The sequence below is a fragment of the Haemaphysalis longicornis genome, unplaced genomic scaffold (genome assembly GCF_048455015.1).
Source record: "Haemaphysalis longicornis isolate Haplotype H1 unplaced genomic scaffold, Haemaphysalis longicornis Haplotype H1 scaffold_5, whole genome shotgun sequence".
NCBI lineage: Eukaryota > Metazoa > Arthropoda > Arachnida > Ixodida > Ixodidae > Haemaphysalis > Haemaphysalis longicornis.
This window is the reverse complement of record NW_027526385.1, coordinates 83,118,871-83,140,455: the sequence shown is the minus strand read 5'-3', so window position 1 is coordinate 83,140,455 and position 21,585 is coordinate 83,118,871. Positions and strand designations below refer to the sequence as shown.

Here is a 21,585-nt window from a genome sequence, read left to right as displayed (position 1 = left end):
GTACGTATCCTGCTCAGGGAAAAGAGGAACGTTTTAGAACTAACTGCGGATACTGAAGAAGGCCGTAAGAAATAAAAATTATCCAACCTGACCAAATTTAAATTCACATGATTCCAAATATCTTGAGTGTGCATGCTATGACTTGAAATAATGCATTGGCTTGAGTCGGCCAGACCCCGGTTCTGTATACAAAAGATTCAGGAGAGCACCAGTGCACTCAGAACAAACGAAAATGTAGTTATGGAACTACGATTCATCATGGCTCTACCCTGTTATGATAATGAGATTGCGAGTAATTACGCTTACTTGTGGCAGAAAGCCGGAACTGGGTAATTTTAGAATAGCCGAAATATGAAAAGGGTTAACACTGTCATGGTCAATCTCACATTCCAATAGCACTTTTATAGCGGTGCACACATATTTCTAATTCTGCCGTTGTTGGGCTTGCTTTATTGCTCCCTGTCATGCGGCTGCAACCACAAAGCTGAGCGAGCTGTGTTTTTCGCGTTATTATAGGGCTGGGTGAATACATTAGAGCACCTAAAACGCGTGGAAATAAACTATATTACTCACTCCATATTAAACATTGATGTTAATCCCCGCAAAAGAAGCATACATAAACGCGCACACGTTCATTTTTTCGTTACAGATTTGGAAATGGTGATTGTTGATAACTGATATACCTAAGATGCATACCCAATTCATGAGACGTAGTAAATGCGCCATGAACCAAAATAGCAGCTAGATCCTATAAAAACCAAGTGGTGTGTCCCGGCAACAAGGACACCAACTTTACCTGTGCATCCACATACGTAATGGTGGCATTAAAGAAAGCGTATGCAATAGTGGCGGCTCCCTAGGCATTTTCTTTTGACGTTGCCTATAGTCTTGTTTCGGCAACTGGAGGCAGAGTCCTTCAATGTTTACTGGTCATGAAACTGCTCCGTAACTCAATGGTAGAGCTTCATATGCTGCGTTTGGCCGTCGCGCAGTGGCGCCACCCTCTCACTGAGGTCCCTCCTCGGGCGGCGTAGCGCTGACTCGAACGGTGGAGCCGTGGCGAGTTGTTTTTGTTTTGTGCGGGAAAAAACGTAACGCGCATATCGCGCTCTTGTCGAACATGTGTTGCGTCCCGGGATGTCGTCCCTTGTACAGCGATACCACAGAAAATGTTTCCTTGTTCTGTTGAGACGAGCGACGAGCAGCTGCGTGAGAAACGGAGGCGCGCCATTCCAAGGCAAGCAACTCGAGGTTTCAGCTTCGATTATAAGTGTGTGACAGTGTGTGGAAATGTACTGTGTGTGAGAATGGAAAAAGCAATGTACCCTTTTGAGAGCATCGTGGCCCTAAAATTGTACAAGGGTAACCCTAAGCCGGATTTTTGTCATATCAGTCAGGTTGTAGCGGTGCTTCATTACCTGTTTGCAAACTTGTATTACCTTGCGCTCAGGCTCGCGTGTAAAAAAGCTTTGGGACGTCCTTGTGCTTTTACTTTTCATATTTCCGTGAATTATCCCTTAGGGTTCATTTTGTTTGTTTTGTAACCGCGCGTGCCCGATTCCGGTTTCTCATCTGGCGTTACAACCGAAGCGCCCGTTTGCTCTTTTTGCCGTACGTCACGTCGGGCAATATTGTTTGACATGGAAGGGGTGCCACCTTGTCGCTAACTTGATTTTTTGTTTCTTCGACAATGTTCTCGATGCTATTTCCATGGATCTAAAATTAATAACGTTCCCAGAGTAATGCGTGCTTAGGAAACGCCACGCAACCCGCTTTATCGACGTTCATCTGTGCACGTCACACTGCGGACGGCTTCTTTGACGTTAGTTTCATTCTAGTCTTTTGTAGTGCAGGAGCTCGCTAGCTCGCTACGTTCAGAAAAGCTTTGCGTCGCTCTTGGCTACGTGGCAATATTCTGTTTCCTCCGTGTGCTGCACATCGCAGCGCGAAAAAATAAAATTTTGTACGCTGGACCACGCTCTTTTGTCTCCCTTCGTAACATTGAAATTTTTTCTTGCGTGTGATAAAATCAGTTTTATTGTTCTTTTTCGCTTCCTGTTTTTGCAAGGATTGCAAAGCGTGGAAGCAGAAAGACACATGGTGCAACATATATCTCTTCGTGTTTTGATCCTTCGCTTTTCTGCAGCGTTTTTAGATGTTCTCAAGTATGTACCCACTCATCGAAACGGCAATACTATTGGGCTATCTCTTTTAGCGTTCTGTGCATTCCAGAGCAATAAACGAATTCATTGAGCCTTGTCTCAACGACGCGTACTTGGTTTCTTTCAGTTTTTTATTGTATTATCGATAGGCCCGCAGCAGTCCGTCACTACACAGCTACCGTATGTGTGGTATTTACAACTTTGCTTTACCAAAAGAAGCAATATAGATTTAAAAATCGGCAAACAAGATGGCGCAGCGCTTGTGCCAAAGCACACAGGAGCCGTTGCCGTTCGCGGACGAAGTCTACGGTAATTTACTGCCAAAAATAAAACCCCATTGAAGGCAGGTGATATACACAATGACTGGACTATTCATCGCTAACTACTACGAAAAAAAAACACTTAATAAGCGCGCAGACACCAAAAGCAGCGAGCATTTACACGCCAAAAGCTGGCCAATACGCCGCGCGCGCGGCGGCTGGATGCCCTTCGTGCGGCGGTGGCGCCTGTAGTGGCACGCGCGGTCCCTATATGAAACGAGCGCCGAAGTTTCGTGACCAGTAAAGCATTGAAGGACTCTGCTGGAGGCAACAGACGAAAGCCACCGCACAGAAACAATAATGTGTAACTGTAACAAAAACCCTCGTTTTGTTGTGTTGTATTACATTCATTATAACGTACATTCACAAATTATTGTCACGAAGTCAAAGACAACGCAGTTGTCTTCAAGGAAAACAATTTTATTGGAGCGAACTTGTGCTCCCCTAACAACTCAAAGAATGCACAGGCGGCAAAGCAGCAGTCAACGAAGTGACGTGTGCAGGCGAGCTCCGGCGATTCGGATGCCGCGGCGTCTGCTATTCAGGCTTTTATCTTTCGCTGCGAGTGTTTCTGAAACCGTCGATTTACATCCAGAACATTGTAGAGCAAATACGATTATTCTGAGCTAGTGAAGTTAAGGCGAAACAGTCTGCTGATCTGAATGAGGTAGCGTGTGCGGCATAAAAATAAAGAATGGAAGAAGCGCTTCGCTTGGGACTCAGATAACAGAGCCGAGCGTGGTCGGGCAATGTGTAGTAGTGGTGGTTTGAGTGACGTCACTATTTACTATGGTAAATCACTTTAGCTCGAAGTTTTTTTAATTATGGCATTTTTCAATGAACCGACGTCTTTTATTTTTTATGGCTCCAGTAAAGCAGACTGAGCTACCAAAGGGTAGTTCTATTAAATTGAACAAAGCTGGCTTTTCGTTCATGGACCATTTATATATGGAGGTTTGCAACGGTTTGTAACTTTAGTGTTTGGAACGGTGTGTAACATTGTTTGTAACCATATGGTAATAGCACACACCGGGGTATTCGCTATCCAACTTCTAGGCACAAGGCTTAACACTCCAAGAATGCGGGAAGCTTCGGGGGATTATGTTCTTCGTCATAAAAAATGCGTGGAACGTTGCTATACAATCTTCGCTAAAAATAGTCAATGACTGGGCTTCTCTGCAAAGCGATGTTTAAGCGCCACCTTTGACAGAAGGTTAGAACATGAATTGCGCCGGTACTCATTTCGTACTAGGGAATTTTTAATGGCTAAAATACACGTGACATTACAAATGCTGAAGTTTTATCAGGAAGCTTGTTTATAAAAAGCATATATTGCCTTTTTATTACGTTACACGTTACATTTCGGAGGCAAGTAATGCACTCGGGCAGCACAGGACCTGAGCTCATGGAGGTTAACGACGGAGGTCTTCTCCTGGCTTATTTCTGAAGAGTTTGGCGATGATGATGATGATAATGATGATAATGATGATGACGATTTTGTTGTATGATCATATTTCGTCCAGCACACTCCAGAGCACCATAACGAAACGAAAAAGTGCTAAATAAATTACAGTGATGGTGCCTACTTGCGGCATTTGTTTCAGGCTTGGTCAGATCCGGGAATTTCAGTTACTGCTTTAACAAGCAGAGAACGTTCTTCAAGCATGATGGCGAACGGTTCTGCTTCTACCTTGGCCTGACACTTCTTCGAGGCAGCACCCTGAGGGAACCACACAACCTGTACAATCCCGTTTTGCCGGTGGACCTGCGTGACGATGATCGAAACCTTATCTGGGAAGCAGGCTTTGATAAGGAAAGGTAAGGATGCCCTCCTTTTGTTCTCGGCCGGAAGAACGACGTGCGGCCCCTTTTTGGCCTTCTATAGCAGACAAAAAACACTAAACTATCATTTAACGGTCACGCGCACGACACTAAAGCCACAAATGTTCTTATTTACCTTTCTCTCTGTTGAGATGTGGCTTCAAAGTAACAATACTTACGATTGCAGCTTTTCGGCTCTTCTAGTTACTATAGTGGACTTTCTGAGATGGCAAAAACGTATTTTCCAGCAAAACATACCCATTTTCCAAACATAAATTCTAACCCAGCTCGACTCAGGCATTTGAGTACGGATAAATCCAAATGGCTTACGTTGGAAGATGTTTCTGACTATAACGTCAGGAATAACCGTACTTTGCAAGAACCTGGTACTATAAAACACCAATAAGATTATGGTAGTACATTTTACCGAAGGAACATACATAATCTTAGCAAAGGTGGTATTCAAAACTATCATGTGCGAAAGCGGCTATAGGTATATCATCAAGAGTTTGCACTACTTTTAGACTATAGCCGCCAGGCTACCAGGTGTGGACTATCAGGAGTGGAGCTTAGTGTATATTGAGCAGAGAATATCCCTCAAAAGCAACTTCCACAAATATTGTGTAAAGGTGGACATAGGCTTATGTCCGTGTTTGTGAATGGTAGACCGCTGGGCTTCACACATGCTTAAGTTACTCCAGTGGCACTCTAAGCCATGTAATGAACACTAGAAGGCTAATACAGGATGGGTGGAAAGCTCGTAGTTTGCTCGAATGGGGGAATGGCACAACCGTTTCTGGGTGCTTGCGAAGTTCTCGCAACACCTTGAGAACTTCTGTGCGTGAGCTCCGGAGCGACCCAATCTGTTTCAATCGGCTACGCAGTGCACCGCAATGGAGAGTGAAGGCTAAAAGTTTTAATTTTAGACAACCGGTGTATCTCAAGGGCACACCAAGATACTTTTGAGATTCAAACGGGGTTTTTACTTAAGCGTTACTTTGAAAGAGTGGTCTCAGTTGTGGTAAGGAAGCTCGACGTTCAAGTTCTCGGTTACCCCAAGGTTTTAGGTTAGGAAAGAGGGCATGGGAAATGGCTGCCCTTGCAGTATGACCATTAAACTCACACCTAGCGAAATTTAACACTGGACGAAGAAAGAAAAGACGAAGCACGCGCTAGATCACCTTCCATAAAAACAATCAATGACACATGTAATCCGACTTTACATAACCTCCACGTCTGGATGGCGGGCTGGTAATATAAATAGGAATTCGTGATGTTTAACACGTTTACACGTCGCTATAAGAACGAAAAGGTATGGTTTGTTTGTTTAGCAGACACTACGGGTCACTGTGTCCTAGGAAAGTGAGGTTAATGGCTGTACTCAGCTTTTTACTCACCCTGAAGCGCACGCACAGGCGGCGTACACGAGACGGCATATAAGACGAGACTGATCGACTATGGGCCGGCGAAGCAGCCCTAAGACTACACATAGTCACGTGGTACCGTAGTGGCGAACATCCGAGCTAACGCAGCTGCGACGCCACTCGACTGACAATTAGGCGATGGGACGTCTCAAACTTGCCCCACGTGAACTCCCGCGACTCAGAGCCATTGTGACGCGATGAATGATCTTGGCAAGCATAGGCTTGTAGAGCTATCTCCAATGGTGTTGGTTTCCCGTGAGGGTAATCTAGCTATCCATATGTAATAACTCGAGTAATTGTATTTTGAACAACAAGAGCGTAGTTTCACAAGGGCAGTATTAAGTACCACAACTGCAGTTTTTGGCTGAAACCTTTTGTATCATACGGGCCTTGCTTTTGAGATAGAAATAAATAAGGCGACAAGAAAATGGGTAATTGGCGTTACTGGGTATCTCTCGCAATAAGGCACACAAGTGAGCAACAAAGCAAGAAGTCAAACACAATGACTTCAACTGGAATGGATTGGAGATGGAGATGGAGCTTGGAATGGAAATATAGTTCCCGTGAAAGCTCCTTCATCCGATGTTTGTCCAAGCAAAAATACCTGAATGTTGACTAACTGAAAATTCTTAAACCCTTTCACCGGCAGCCATTGACGCAGGAATTTTTGTACAGGTTATGGTGTTGCTTTAGAAAGTTAAATTTTTCCGCCTTGTCCACTGCTTGGTGGAAAAAATGGCAGCTCACGTTTTATACCTCTCCTCGTTATTCCGCATTTTTAGGAACAAGAAACCAGGATATTGCAATGCTACTAGCCTGGCCAAGATGACGCCGGAAACACAGAGTCTTCCGTGCTCTCATCAACTTGGATATATCTGTAAGTTCTTGGAGAACACGTATCGTTAGGGCAGCCTCATGGGGGGGGGGGAGGAAGGGAATGGCGGCAGAACACTATCGAATAAGACCACAAGAGAAAGAGCGATGGCAGGCGCTTCAGATTGTGCTTGTGAATTGGAAGACTATTGAAAAAAGAACCGATTGCGTGCGAAGTCCACCTCTTCCCTTTGTATCCTAGACCATTTTAACGCTACCAAACATCTTCGCGTGCCTAAAGCAGATGTAGCTTTAAATTTTCGGTGCCTAGCAAAAAATATAGGTTTTTTTCCGGGGACTTTTTGAGGGCCACCGGTTTATAAGCTGTGCGTGAGGGGTCGCACCTTGGTCCTTACACCAAACAAAAGAGGTGTTGGCGACATCACAAGAAGTAACATGCAAATGTCATTTTGCCAGAAGGGGTACTCTACTATACTACGCGTTAGTTTAAAGTAAAAAAACAACTGAGAGAATCAACAAGTTGAGGCGGTTGGGATCCGTTATACGGAAATTAACTAGAACCCGTGACGCGGAGCCGTATCAAGAAAATAACAAAAAAGTGGTGAAGACGAGTTTGTGCATTATTTTCTACGGAAGCCTTTTTACGTGCTTCATTGCCCGAAGTGCTATACCAAGTTATAGGGGCTCTGATGTATGCTGCGGTTGCTCAGAAACTTCATGCGCTTAGTCTTGACGAGGAAATTGAATACCTACGTTCGTCGGGGGCACACACGCCGAACGAAGCAACTTGCATCGGTGGAATTTGTATTCGCGCCCTGCCACTCATAGGTTACGCCAAATAGTACTACACTGGAAGGATTTTGTTCAATGCATTCCACTATTTTTAAAGGGTTATAATATTCACTTAAGACAATACGACCGAAGAATAGAAAAGGGCCAGTAAATGCAACAATAAGTAAGGGTAAGTACTGTTTATTGCAGTGTTATATGCTCTAGTAAAATAAACCAAAGGTCACCTACAGTGAATCGCGTGAATACACCCACAGAAAGGATACTACGATGCACTGTTTGATTTCTTTGCGTCATTAGACGAAATAATAACAATACAAATATGCGAATAATAGAAACAAAGTAGACGGACTGATTACATTCATTCAATAGCATTTTATTATTAGCTGAAGAAGGAGAAGGAGGAAAAGAGAAAATTTATACAGCGCAAATTCTTCTTCCGGGAGGCCTTCATGGTGCAAATAGGCGCTAGCCTCGCAGGGGCTCTTGCCAGAGACGCAAGGTTAACCTGCATTAAAAGTATTGCAAAAGGATACATGAACTGCCTCACGTACGTACCAATCGTTCGAATGGTAAAGGCATCTCGAACCTGTAACACTACCGGCTGGTAAAAGAGTAGAAGCTTTTAGGCTGTGGGTACCACTTTAATGATTCTCTTTCCACGGTACCGCCACCTCTCTAACTATTCCAAGTTCAAACTAGGTACTGTCACTTGAGGAGGTTTCGGAGTATCGGCACTCTTTTCTCCCATTGATCTGCGCCGCCGCCATGATGGGCAGTTTGCATCGCGTGATATTTGCTTACACTGGGACGGTTCATTTACTCCGCCATTTTGTTGTTTGTGCGGTTTAGTCGGTTAAAGCTAGTAGTCTTAGCTTGTATTCCCTGACGGAATCTTGAAGCGCTAGGACAGAGGGACCAGCGAGTGGGACAACACAAGGCGCCTTGTGTTGTCCCACTGGCTGGTCCCTGTGTCCTAGCGCTTCAAGATTCCGTCATGTCATACCAAAAGGCCCAAATCAGCACCCTCGTGAATTGTATTCCCTGCTCTGTGGCTGTGCGCACCGGAAGTGGTTCCGCCCCGGAATGAAAGATGATGCTTATAGCAGCATTTCAGCAGCAAAACTGTTTCCCAAGATGCCGTTTTTCGGCATCTTCTGCAGTTTTGTTCAGAAATGACCCAGTCGAAGGTAGCGGCGAGGTCGTAGAAGCGGCGATTTTGAAACGGTGACTAACACCAAAACTGCCTCCATTGATAACTTCCTTTCTTAGAAGCTGTACTCTGAGACTTTGTCGAGTGACTCTGGTTTAGGCAATAAAAATTTTTCAATGTACAGTCGTTAACACATGCGCTTTTTTCCGCAGCTATCGGTAAAGATATTTTATAATAATATCATTTCTATAATGTTGATAATTTTGTATTTTAGTAATTTTGTAATTTGTACCACGAAAATTACCTGTTCGAAGCAGTAATGTCAGCACTAAAAAATGCATGGCTCAAAAGCGGCGAAAACGTAACTTTTCCAAGTCCTCTGTGAAAATGTTATTGTTATCTGGCAGGAGGGAATTACTCGCTGGTGGCAATGAAAAGAAACCGCGGCAACAAGGTGGCACCCCAAATATTGAGGCTGCGAGAACGGCACTTGAAGCGGCAGAAGCTAGCCACAGAGGGACCGCAATGGCGAGCCTTTTCTCTGGCGGCTCGTAACATGCTCATCTTTGTAACTCGCAGTATTGTTTACGATATGGAATATTATTACTGCAAAGCAGTATATCTCTAAACCCCCCCCCCCCCCCCCAGTTTTCATTCCGGTGCCATCGATTTACTCGGCGGCACTCCGGGTATCATCTTTACCACCTCTGACACCTCTTTAACAAATATTTTCCCCTCGTCTCCACAAACAAATATTTTCCCCTCGTCTCCAAATATTTTCCCCTCGTCTCCAATTTTCTGCGACTACTCCAAAGTAGGTGTACAGAAAGAGCCCAGCAGAACAAAATTGCCTAAAATCTTGCGTGTTAAAGCACACAAGCAACTCAAAAGATCCTAGTCTGGCTTATTTATTAACATTTAAATAAAATAATGCGTAAAGTAGGGGTAAACCCGCACGCGGGATGCCTACAGAGTGTATTCAGGGCAAAGAAGCAGCAGCGCCAGGCCCGGCGTGATCGGTGCGCACACTCCAGAGAGGGGAAGGCGGCTCGCGCCCCGCGACCGCTGCGTGCGAGAGTACGTTTCCCCCTGGCCCGATGAAACGGTCTATAAACAGACGCCGCTCCCGTGAAGCCCAGGTATCGGCGGCCAAAGGGCTGCCCCCTTAAACGATCGAAACCCGCACTCGCTGTTTCCATGGAAATTCACTTGACTAAGTAGCTGCGAATCCCCTCCTGTAGAAGAGAAACTTGCCCATCTGGAACGTCGGGTTGGACCCATACTTCTTTTTCAGCTTGGAAGGTCTTCCGAGGGAGATTTTCGCCGGTGTCTTTCACGCCTGAGCATGCGCCATCACCGGTTCCTGGTTTATGCGTCATGGTTTGCGGGTAGAAAAAGGGGGGTGTGCAAGCACAGCCAGGCTTTATGCCGCTACTGATGAAATGCCGGTTGTGCTGGTGGGAGATTTAGATGTCGAAATTACATTGCTCAATGCGCTTAGTCGGCTGTACTGCTCAATCCAGTGGTTCGGGAGCGGGTTGTGGTACACAGACATCTGACAAAACAGTAAGATGCATACGAGGGGGAAGGAAAACTGACCGCCACATGTTGGTACGCGAGAAAAAACTCAAGGACTTTTATGTTTCAAATAGTTATGGAACGGATGCATGCCATTCTTTTGGAGGAACAAGAGCAAGAATTGAAGCGTCCGCCCGAACACAAGTGCGAATGGGTGCAAAAACAAAGGAAAGCTGTTGGCACCGCCGTTACCTACTCAAGTTCATCTGGTAGGGTAGTGGCGAATCCCTCCTAGATAAATAGCTAATTGCCCGCTTCGAACACCAGCGCGAGCCAATATCACTTCTTCAGAGGGCTTGCAGGGGATATTTTCAAGGGCGTCCGTCACTTCTAAGTCCGCGCACATAACCGGCTGCCGCTTTATGCGTGGGCAGGTTTGTAGTGGAGAATAGTAGGAGAGAGGAGGGGAGGCGTGCAAGCGCAGCTAAAGGGTTCATGCCCGTACTGATGAATTGCATGTCCGTTGTGCTCGTGCGAGGTTTAAACGAAGACTTTAAACGGCCCAATGCGACCTGTCCGGAGCCCTTAGTGATAGAGCGGATTGGGTTTGTGTGTTATGCTGTTCTGATTACCCACGCAAAACCCGCATCATGATCTACGGACGTAAAGAAATGCCATGTCACGCAGTTCGGTTGGCTCAGACGTGAAATGACGTCATTCTTTAAAGTTATTACGACAGTTGCGGCAAAAGTGTGAATCCGGAATTACACAAACAGTAAGATGCTTACGATGCAGGAAGGACACGGTTAGATACATGTTTAACTGCAAGAACAAAGCTTGGATCGTTCAGCGGTTCAGTCAGCTAATTGGCTAGGATAGATGCTCCATCGCAAATTGTGATAACCGTGCTTTGTTTCGTGCACTCCTTAGACTGCGCCCGGCTTTGTAGGTCATCCTTCTTCACAGAGTGCAAGGGCACTAATTTTTTTTATATCGCCGGCTTTTTAGGAATTTTTTACACCAGAGCGGTTTACCCCGAGTGTTTCGCATCCATCGCTTGAAGAAACCTCGAAGCTTAAACAAAACATGGTTAGGGAGGTACTGAGAATGGAATTTGGTACCTTTACACCATAAAACCACCAACATAAGCACTGGGCCACCGCAAACCCCAAAGGGTTCGTGGTTAGCAGAGGCGACGAACGATAAGATGGGTACCAATTAGAAAAAAAAATTATAGTGTCGGAAGCAGTGCGTAACACCTACCAGTAAAAACGTCTAGAAAGGAATTATCACACGTGTTAGAGTCAAATGGCTAAACTTTGAAGCAAAAAACAATAAAAAAATTTCCCCGCATTTCCCCGAGGGGAAGAATGTGAAAGTCCGAATGCATGAGTTGAATTTGCCCGGTTCGGTAATGTTCGCGAAAGAGAGATCACACACACACACACAACTACAAAGAAAGAAAGATGCATTTATTCACAGACACCTATTTGTGTTGTCGTTGTACTTGATTGCTAGAGCGGATCTCAGCTTTGAAATTTTGTGTCAGTACTCCTTTAAGCAGGTGCATTAGCCCTTCTCACGCCCGATTCCTGGCCAATCCCCCACGTGGGTATGTGCCATGTCAGCGGCCAGGCAGCGCGCGCCCATCTCCCCCCGTTGCCAAGGAAGACGAGGAGATTACTGGCCAATCCCCCACGTGGGTATGTGCCATGTCAGCGGCCAGGCAGCGCGCGCCCATCTCCCCCCGTTGCCAAGGAAGACGAGGAGCGCGCGCACCCGCAGCTGTTGCTATGTGGACGGACGGCGGTCACCGGAATTCAGGGTCGCTTATAAAGTGCATTCGCACTTAAAATTCATGCGCATTTAGCGCCCAAAAGCGAATCCAGCCTGCCTTCTAAAGCCGCCTGATTAGGCAAGTGGAAGGCAATTGCACACAGGTGTTTAGGAGGTAGGAAATAATAATAAAGTAGGAAAAAGGGGTACAGTAGCCCCGTAAATTAGGCTTAGCGGAAAACAGTTAAAACATCACCGACGCATGAAACAAAAAAGAACCAGTACAAAAAACATTTCCCGTGGCCGCAATCTAACCTGGATCGTGGTGTTATGAAACCGGCTTCTATGCAATTTTAGTACCTGGCGTGATATCTCGCGTGCTGTTGTGCTTGCCAGTTGACGTGCGTTGGTGCCGGAAGTAGGGAGCAGAGACACGAGTTCAACAGAAGTACAACAAAATCAGCGTTTAGGTGTGATAAAGATACCGACATGAAAAAACACAAACTACATTTAGCTGTGTTCCTCTTGCACATACGTGCGCAGTCCATGAGCGAAGGTACACGTTATCCGGTCAGGCATCATAGGAGAAAAGTTGGTATTTCTTGTCCTTGTTAATGACGTGGTTTTCTATTGAGTTTATGTGAAATGAATTCCGCAAAACGATTTGCGTGCCCAAACTATTCTTTATTCCCTGAGCTGATGTGGGGCTCCTGAAGAAAGTTGGCTCCAGATGCAGAGTTTTGCATAGAGTGAAAAAAATGCCAGTAAAAAGAGGTGTAAAAGCTTCATTTTTATAACTACATACATACACCCTGTGGCGGAAACGTTGATGTTAGAGAGAGGTGTATTTTTGCCATGGGTGCAAATGTTCACTCTGTAAAAAACCGAAAAATATCGAACGCGTATTTATCTACAGAACCTACGCCTGTTTTTTTGGCATATCTTGCAAGGCACACAAAAAAAAAGCTTAGAATAGCGGCACCTGACGTTCCCTTTCTTACTGTCCCATTTCCTGTTTTACCATTCGCCTTACTTTTTTTTTCGGGGAGGGGGTTATGTGCATATCGAATAGCAGAAAGTTGTTATAAACTCAGATGTCAATGCAGTCTAAGCGCAACTACGTAGCAATAAACATGTGCAAACTGTGTGAAGTCGTTTTTTGTACCTTTCTTCAACGTTAGGCATGAGAAAGAAAAACACGCAAGAAAAACCGGCACACTTTACTGTCGATTACAATTTGTCACCTTTTAAGTCAGAAAGCTTATTCGTAACAGAGACCCCCTTCATTTTTGTATGCCAGCTTAAACAGAACTTCGCGCAGTTGACCCATGTGTACTCCAGGCCAGTTGCCCACAGACTCTCCATTGAAAACTGATTTTGTAATGTCAGCCTACTTTTTGTAAGGTGTGTCAACCCCTCGTCAAAAAAGACGTTCCAAGTTAGAACAAAAAATCGGTCATCCAGGAAGCAAATTCAACGTTCCGCAATTGGAAGGTCTTTTTAGATTGTTTCAAAAAGTCCCAAATTGAAAATGGCTTCCAGATGTGCATGAAGCCCTGCTCGATATTTTCCATTTTTAACACCGTGAACACTCCAACCCATGGCATAAAATAAACCTCTGTCCAACGTCCACGTTTCGACCAAGTGGGTATTAGTTGCATAGCTTTCACAATACATAGCTTTCACACCTCCTGGCACTGTGAGTCTCCACACTCAGAGTTCAACAAAATCTCCTTCGCCCACTTTACACAAGTTGCGGTACTTCGTCTCCGGGAATAAACATTCGTTTTGGTGCGATGACAATGTTTTACAAACCCCAGTTGCTATCGAAAACCGAGTAATTGTAAAACGAAAAGACAAACCAACTTCCGTCATAAAGTGGACGACACATATTGGCACATTTAGTAGAGAACGAAACAAATCCTACAAGATATACGAAACTTTCGTCATTAGAAATACAATACAAAAGTGTTCTCAGAGTAAAGGTAGACGGTCTACAACCCTCCAACTTTCCAGTCGGCGCCCGCAAGGCCTGGACACTTTCGCTTTAATGGTTTAAAATATCTCAGTAATTCCGTAACGCTTCCCCGAAATTAGTGGGGCAGTTTATTTGACTGGGAAATGCTATTGAAGAATATGCTGACTTCCCAAAAATCGCGGTGCCATATTCTTGGAAACTTTTCAAAAAGGTTCGCTGTGCTGCTAGTCATATACAGTATTCATGAGTAAGCTCAGTGAAATAAAACCACCTTCTCGAATATTAGAAAGAAAGCAACTTCATCGCCGTTGTGCCGTTTCTTTCGCAACGCAAAATTCAACGCACATTTTTTACCCAAGAGGCCTCTCGATGATTTCTGTACGCCAGTGCTTAAGGCAAAGCGCGAACAGGGAGGAAGTGCAAAGCGTGACGCACATATGCACGCAAGTTCCCCTGGATAGGTGAAGTGCCCGTTAATAACTATTAGGTCATACATTCGTGGCAGGCCAATTTTGCCCTGTCTAGGATTATTTGCTCCACTCTGATGTGTTCTAGTATTTGAAAGGTACATCACGACACACCTTATCGAACTCCTTCTTAAAATGTACCTGCAACCTGGCAACCTGTTCAGAATGTTTTCAACCTATTTAGAAGATAACGAGGCCGCAAGCCGCAGAACCCTTTGGACAATGCTTACCTAGCATCGGGTCTCTCCTTGCAAGAATTTGCGGATGAGGCAATGAAGGCTTTTTTCCCCAATTATGACACGCCTCCTCCTTCCTTTGGGGGACCTTCACCCCTTCCCCCTGAGGCAGGCCGACCCCTTACCATGGAAGAGGCCGCTGGTCTTGTTTCCCCCTTCACCATGGCGGAATTATTGGCAGCTATCGACTCAGCAGGAACACATAAGGCACCGGGCCCCGATGGCATACAGTACGAAGTGTATAAGAACTGCACAGAGAAGTATCTCCAAGTCATACTGACCACTATAAACGAAGCTTGGGCCTCTGGATGCGTACCCAGGTTCTGGAAGCACGCAGAAATCATAGGCGTCCCGAAAGCAAGAAAACCACTGGATAGACTCAGCAATCTACGGCCGATTGCTCTCACATGTACCTTATGCAAGCTGGCTGAGCGTATGCTAGCATCAAGGCTCACATGGTGGCTTGAGGGCATGGGTTGGTACCATCCCTCTCAGATCGGCTTTCGGCCCCACATCGGCGCAGAGGATGGCCTTGAAGCGTTCTCTACTTCCGTACTCATAGGAGGACGCTCTTGTCATATTCGTTCTGTTCTTGCCCTAGATGTGGAGAAAGCGTACGACAATGTGAGCCATCAAGCAATCCTACAGATACTGCGTTGGCTTGGGTGCCCGGCGCCTGTGGTGTTCTTTATAGAGTCGTTTTTAACACACCGCACATTTTCAATTAGAGTCTCAAGACAGGCGGTTGGCTCCTTTTCAACATGCCGGGGGGTACCACAAGGATCAGTCCTGGCACCCATACTGTTCAACCTTGCCCTTCTCCCGCTCGCTTGGACAGTAGGGGCATTGAAAGATCTAAAATGCCTCATCTATGCGGATGATATCACACTCTGGTCGACACTTCCAGACATTGCGGATCAAGAACACGCTCTTCAGAGTACTTTAAATATGGTTGACACGTGGTGCAAACGCGTGGGACTCATGCTATCCCGAGATAAGACAGTGTTACTTATCGTCGCCAATCGAAGGGCTCGACAAAAACTGCAAAACCGACCCATTTTACTAAATCTTGATGGCGAGCCAGTGACGAAAGTTACTTGTCACCGCATCCTTGGCCTGGACGTTGCGGCCTCCGGCTCAGCTACGCCATTTCTCCGGGAAGCTTGCCGGCGCGCCCTTCAACTGCTACATCTAGTTCGCCGGATTTCCACGAAATCGGGAGGACCTCGCACAGAGATGGCTCGGCTTCTCGTACGTGCAATCCTGTAGCCACGTATCACGTACCAGGCTCAGTTTCAGTACATGACAAGGGTGGAATGGGATCGTCTAGAGGACATCAATAGAGAAGCCATGAGGACTATTACCTGCCTTCCTCGTTTAACGCGCATCTCCACACTACAGGAAGAAGCTGGCCTTAACACGATAGATGAGTTGGTTCACCAGCGGCGACAGGCACGATCCCTTAAAGCGCAGGTGTACACATCTGTGGCTGCTTTAAGGTGGTATATGGGCCTCCAAACTAACACGCCACCAGATCCCACTCCAGAACCCCCTCCTTGGACCCGAATATTAATTACTGACTGCAAGCCTCTGGGTCGGTCAAGCCGTGTTGCGCCGCAACTCTCATCCAGTGCTGGCCAAGATACGTTTTACGTCGACGCCAGTATTTCAGGAAGCCTTATTACCACAGCCGTCGTAAGCCCAGCCATGCAGTTTTGTCAAACCTGCCATTAATACGCCCCTCAGAGGCCCCCGTCAACACTTGCTGAGCTCAAAGCGATTTTCGACGCCTTGACGACTATAGAGTTGCTGAGGCCAGACCAATCGCAACATGTCAACATCTTTACAGATTCAATGCAAGCAGTCCGAGACCTCCGGAAAGTACTTCATCAAGTGCCCATGTCCCAAACCATCCACGCGAAGGCTGCGGCCCTAAGTTTCAGAGTGAAGATTACTTGGGCCCAGAGGACATCGACCCCTGGACAGCAACAGGCGGATGCGGCGACCGTATACCTCCAACGACGCATCCACTGCCCTTATTTCCAGTTGACGCAATGTCAAAGTTGGCCACCGACAAAGAAGACCTTCGGCGCTCCACACGCGCACTTATTCCACCGTGTGGATCAAACCTCCCTGGTGGGCTCACCCGCCGTGAGGAGGTGGCGCTACGAAGGATTTGCGTCGGGGCTGCTCTTACACCAGCTGTAACCCACACCTGGCCCCAGGATCGACGGGCTCCGTTTGGCCGGGCATGCCCATTTTGCACCACGTCGGCATCGACCGCAGACATTCACCATCTTCTGTGGACTTGCCGTGGCCTCCAACGTTCCCGACACCAAGTACTACATAGCCTGGGACTCAACCCAGGCCGACCTTCCGACTACAGACGCTGGCTCTTTGGGCCGTATCACCGGAGCCTTTTAGACTTTCTTAGTGAAAACTTCCTGTTTATGTACATTTAAACACACTCACCCCCACCGTTTTATGCTGCAGAACAAACTTTCGCAATAAAAAAAAAGATTCCACATTTTTTTGGAGGACATCAAGTGTCTTCAGGGCACATTGGAACCTCTTCGCCAAACTTTACGACTACATTGTAGACTTTGTCAGATAATGTGAATTCCCTGTAACCAGTAACTTTAGCAAGCACTTCTGTGTTAGCTTTCTTAGCTAACACAAGCCTGTCTTTCCTGTCGGCAAGCCTGTCGGCTTTCGAGAAAGTGGTGGGGAGTGCCCCTTTTTGGAGGGCTTCCATGAAGATATTGTGCAGGATATTTGTCGAGCCAGATTTAGTTTTGTGAAAGGCCGACCTTAGCCTATAAGTTTCTACGAGACATTCCAATTCTTCTGATATGGACTCATCGAGACAGAGAAGCACCTTAACAAGGACCTTTCAAATTTGTTCCGAGGGGGGGATGTTGTTAAACAACTGTGCTAATATTTTGCAAAACACTCTCGAAGTTTATATGACTCATGCATCTCAACAACATCATAGAGGAGAATTATTAAATGATTATTTCACGAGCTCCTGTGTTGCTGTTAGGGCACGCGCAAGGTGATTGCGTCCCTAGTCCGGGATGGCCTGGCCTTGGCTGGCAGTCTAGGCCCTCTTCACCAGTATGCGCTGGGTCCCAGGGCCCGGAATCTTCAGGCAGGCCACCCACTGTTCGTGAGAGGGGAAATGTTTGAGGATAGGCCTGGGGTTTGTCCGCAATTCCATTTTTGGTGGTATGGTGTGCCGGGCAAGGAACAAAAATTACAGGTGGCCGGGTATATGAGGTAATCCTACCAAGTAAGCACTCGGTATTCATATTGGAAGGGTAGCAGGAGATACCGGCGTTTTGTGGCTACCACAAAAGTTGACCTTGCTAGTCTGCACTGCATGGCGGGAGAGGAACACAAAATTTGAAATGGCTGCCCTGCTGCAGACAAATGACCCTGTTTTAGACAACGCCATTTACACGGGAACTACCGTTGATAGGCAGTACTGTATTCCAGAATATGAGGGGTTATGCTGAACATTACCGACAACTTTAGCGTGACTGCAGGCACACCAGGGGAAGTGAGTCTGTGCGTGATGAGGTGAATACTTTGTAATGAGTGGTAATACTTTATGTGCTATTTGTGTGATATGACTTCTTTAAGATTGTGTCAAGGTCACCAAAGAGGTGGCCGGGGTTTGGTTTGGGCTTTGTCAGGCTACTGTTGGGGTTGATTGGGTGTGCCTTTCGGTTGATTGGGGGTGGGTTTGAATATCAAGAACTCGGTGCTACAGACGCCGAGTTCACGAAGCGGGTAGCCGCGCGTGTTAGCGCGCCCTAATTAGGTCCCCTTTTGGTGAAGTTTGAATGGCTGGGGACGAAATGATCGTGCACTGCCGGTCATCGAAAACTTTCAGCGGCAAGTTCGGAAATATATGTGAGCTACCACCGCCGTGTCTCCGACTAAGGGAGAGGGACCGCCACCTCTGGTGTTTCGACAGCCTTGCACCACGAGTTCAAGCTGCACCATTTTTTTAGTTTTGGCTTGGTTTCTACTAAATTTCCTCAAGCTTAGCACACTTCCCTCCTCTCCTCTTTCCTAGATGTTTCGAGGAGATGCCCATTCTATATGTTAATCAGTTCTTAAAAAAAAGTTAAATTTTGTATTTCTACATTTTCATTTTTTGGCTCCATTCGGTCAGTTATCTTCCACGACATGATATTAACGAATATATGCGTTAGTCCCGCGAGCTAAATATTTTTGGAAATGTAGGTAGGTTCACGGTTGACTCATTTATGCAAGTGTTTATTAGTATTTCTCTGGTATTTACCCAGCTTTCTTAATTCAACATAGGGTAATTTGTTGAGATGTTTACGATTGAAAGTTTTTTATTTTGTACGAATAGTTTTGTAACATTTTTATTATTTTATTGCTTCTATTCTTGGGGTTTTCAACTTTCTATTCAACCAATTATTCCTATTAAGTGCAACATAATACGTTGATGCGTTATCATTGCAAGTATTGCATTTGTGGTAAATGCAGCACAATACGCGGCCAGTGTTGTGGATCTATATTATAATGCCCAACGTTAGAAAAATAAACACAGTACCCCCCTGCGTGATATTTGCTGAAACTGCAGAGCTGTGGGATTTGTTTACAATTACTCCGTTTCACTAGGGCTTTTTTCTGATGCACCATATGACAGTTATCTTAATGGCTGTCATACAACTTGTTTCGGAATTATTCGTGTAAAACAAGTTACCGCCATTTCCTGTAACCATGCTTCCTGAATAGATGGGCATGTGTTAAAAAAAATTATTCTGTATCATTTTGAAACTTCATAATGAACCTATTACGACAAGTAAATCAAACTTGGTGTAATGGTGCAGCAGTCTTAGCGGCTAATTGTAGCCTAATTATTTTTATACTTTTCTTAACACAACAGCGAGAGCCGCTTGCTGTAATCATAATCTCTGTGTACATAGCATGCTTCACTGCCCGGAGAGGCAATGTGACTAAGCCAGCTTACAAAGACCCATCTTACGCAAATTTTTAACTACCGGCTTTAACTCAGAACTTTACCGCTTCTCTGCGAAGACACGTTTTAAAGATTATATAAGCCGTCACCTATTTAGATCCGAAGGTCTTAAGAGCTTGAAACGGTTTATATATAGATATATATAATACAGTCGAACACGGCTATATCGAATTATTGTCTATATCGAACTCATAAATTATCCCCTTGAAAATTCTGTGTAAAAACATAGGAATTCGTACGTTTATATCGAACCGTATTTTTGCCGACATCGGGTATATCGAACGCCGCCGGAGCTGGTAGGTGCTCTTCGGCGGTCGCTGCACCCCCGATTGAGGTTGCGGAGGATGTGGTGGAATGCGCAGGCATAGCGAAGGTCGGGTACACGAGGCGACTCCTCGATAGGCTTATTATGAACCTCCGCGTGGGCACCGAGCTTAAGGTTGACCTGCTGGGAGCCATACATATGATGACAAGCGCTTGGAACGGCGTGAAGAAGGAGACCATGGCCAACTGCTTCCAGAAGGCAGGCTTTGTGACCGCCGAACTTTCCGAAGCTTGCGAAGACGGCGACGACGACGACGAGTGCATGGGCGACACGTTTCGTGAGTTGTCGTCCCTCTTCCCGGCTGCTGTTCCAGCCGGAGTGTCTGCCGACGACTTCATGAACAGACACCAATGTTCAGGCTATTTCGAGCCTCGGTGACAAGGATATTGTAGCTGCGGTCGCAGGAACCCAGGCCGATAGCCGAGTGGTGAAGATCGTCCGGACGAGGAGGCGGCTACACGATCGTACTCCGCGGGTGAAGTGGCCGCTGCGTTCAGATTGATTCGCTGTTGTTGCGGCGACATGGAAGGTACTGGGCTGTCGCACCTGGACGGCCTCGAGAAGATTGAGACCAACGTCTTTAATTTCATTTCCAGGACGAATTTTTTTCACGGAAATAAAGCGTCCTGTTGCGTCGTGAGTGCGGAATGAGTTGTCATTCTTGAATGCGCCCATCGGTAAGTGATCGCTCGCCATAGGTGAGGTCTCAGAGCCCATATTTTTTATATCGAATTTTTCATATATCGAACTATTTCGCGATCCCCTTGGAGTTCGATATATCCGTGTTCGACTGTATGCACCGTTTTTTGCGGTGGAAAAAACAGCTCTCGGTGGAGCATAGAACAATACAAGATAAACCGTTTTTAAAACTCAGCCCTAGAAGGCACCGCTGTTTGCTCATCTGGGACAGGGGTGCACAGGAACCTTGCCTAATCCGTGTGAACAATTTCATTGGTAAATCCATGTCAGAACATATTGCCAAACCGCGCTTCCCGAAACCCTTAAAGGACAAGCTTTTCGTTTCGTCCGAATTTTCTTTGGCCAAAACTTTACAGTTCCCCGCCGTTGTTGTGTATGTTCTCGAGCCCGCTGCCGTAGTCGTATTTTCTTGGCAGATCGACTTCATTGGAGTGGACCAATTACGGCGTAATCATGCCGCAGGTGGGGTTAAACTGGCGAGAAATGGCAGTGCACAGGGCACAAACTGCTGTGTTCCTTCTCCGGAGTGAGGGAATACCTGGGATTGGCTGTATTAGGTCGGGATGTTGCACGCCATTTGTGGTAGCGTGTATTTCCACGCCGCCAGCTGCGTTCGAGCAGGGCTTTCCGTGCACCAGGTATCCGCCAGTGAGGCAATGAGCATGCTTTTTGGAGTATTATGCCCACACAACATAGACGGCGCCACGAGTGAGCCAATACAACCACCGCTCAAAAAAAAAAAACGGTCGTTACCTGTGTCGCCAAAAAAGCCAAATACTGTCAACAACATACCCAACAAACAAAACGGCTGTCACTTTATATTGGGTCCCTATCATTAAACAACGTTCACTTCCTGGAGGAAAAACTTTACTCCTTGCCAACTGTCGGTTGCAAACGCGTATCCTACTCCTTGGATACCTCTAAAGTTCTTCCCTCATGTTGCAGGTCGGAAACAAAAGCTTCCACGTTGTACCGACCCGAGGAAAATAGCCAAAAATTTCACCGGCAAGTACATCCTTTAAACGTTCGTTTTTGCTTGGCCCAACTTGGTACGAATGTGACC

The 21,585-nt window shown here is 46.1% G+C and overlaps 1 protein-coding gene across 1 annotated transcript; it reads left to right on the top strand.

Annotated features, from left to right (window-relative positions):
* The first annotated feature begins 3,857 nt into the window (after positions 1–3,857).
* Positions 3,858–21,544, top strand: LOC144139796 (uncharacterized). The gene is made up of 4 exons (XM_077672052.1): positions 3,858–3,906; positions 4,087–4,300; positions 6,510–6,604; positions 21,468–21,544. The coding sequence occupies exons 1-4, from the start codon at positions 3,858–3,860 to the stop codon at positions 21,542–21,544; spliced, it is 435 nt and encodes a 144-aa protein (XP_077528178.1).
* The last annotated feature ends 41 nt before the right edge of the window (positions 21,545–21,585 follow it).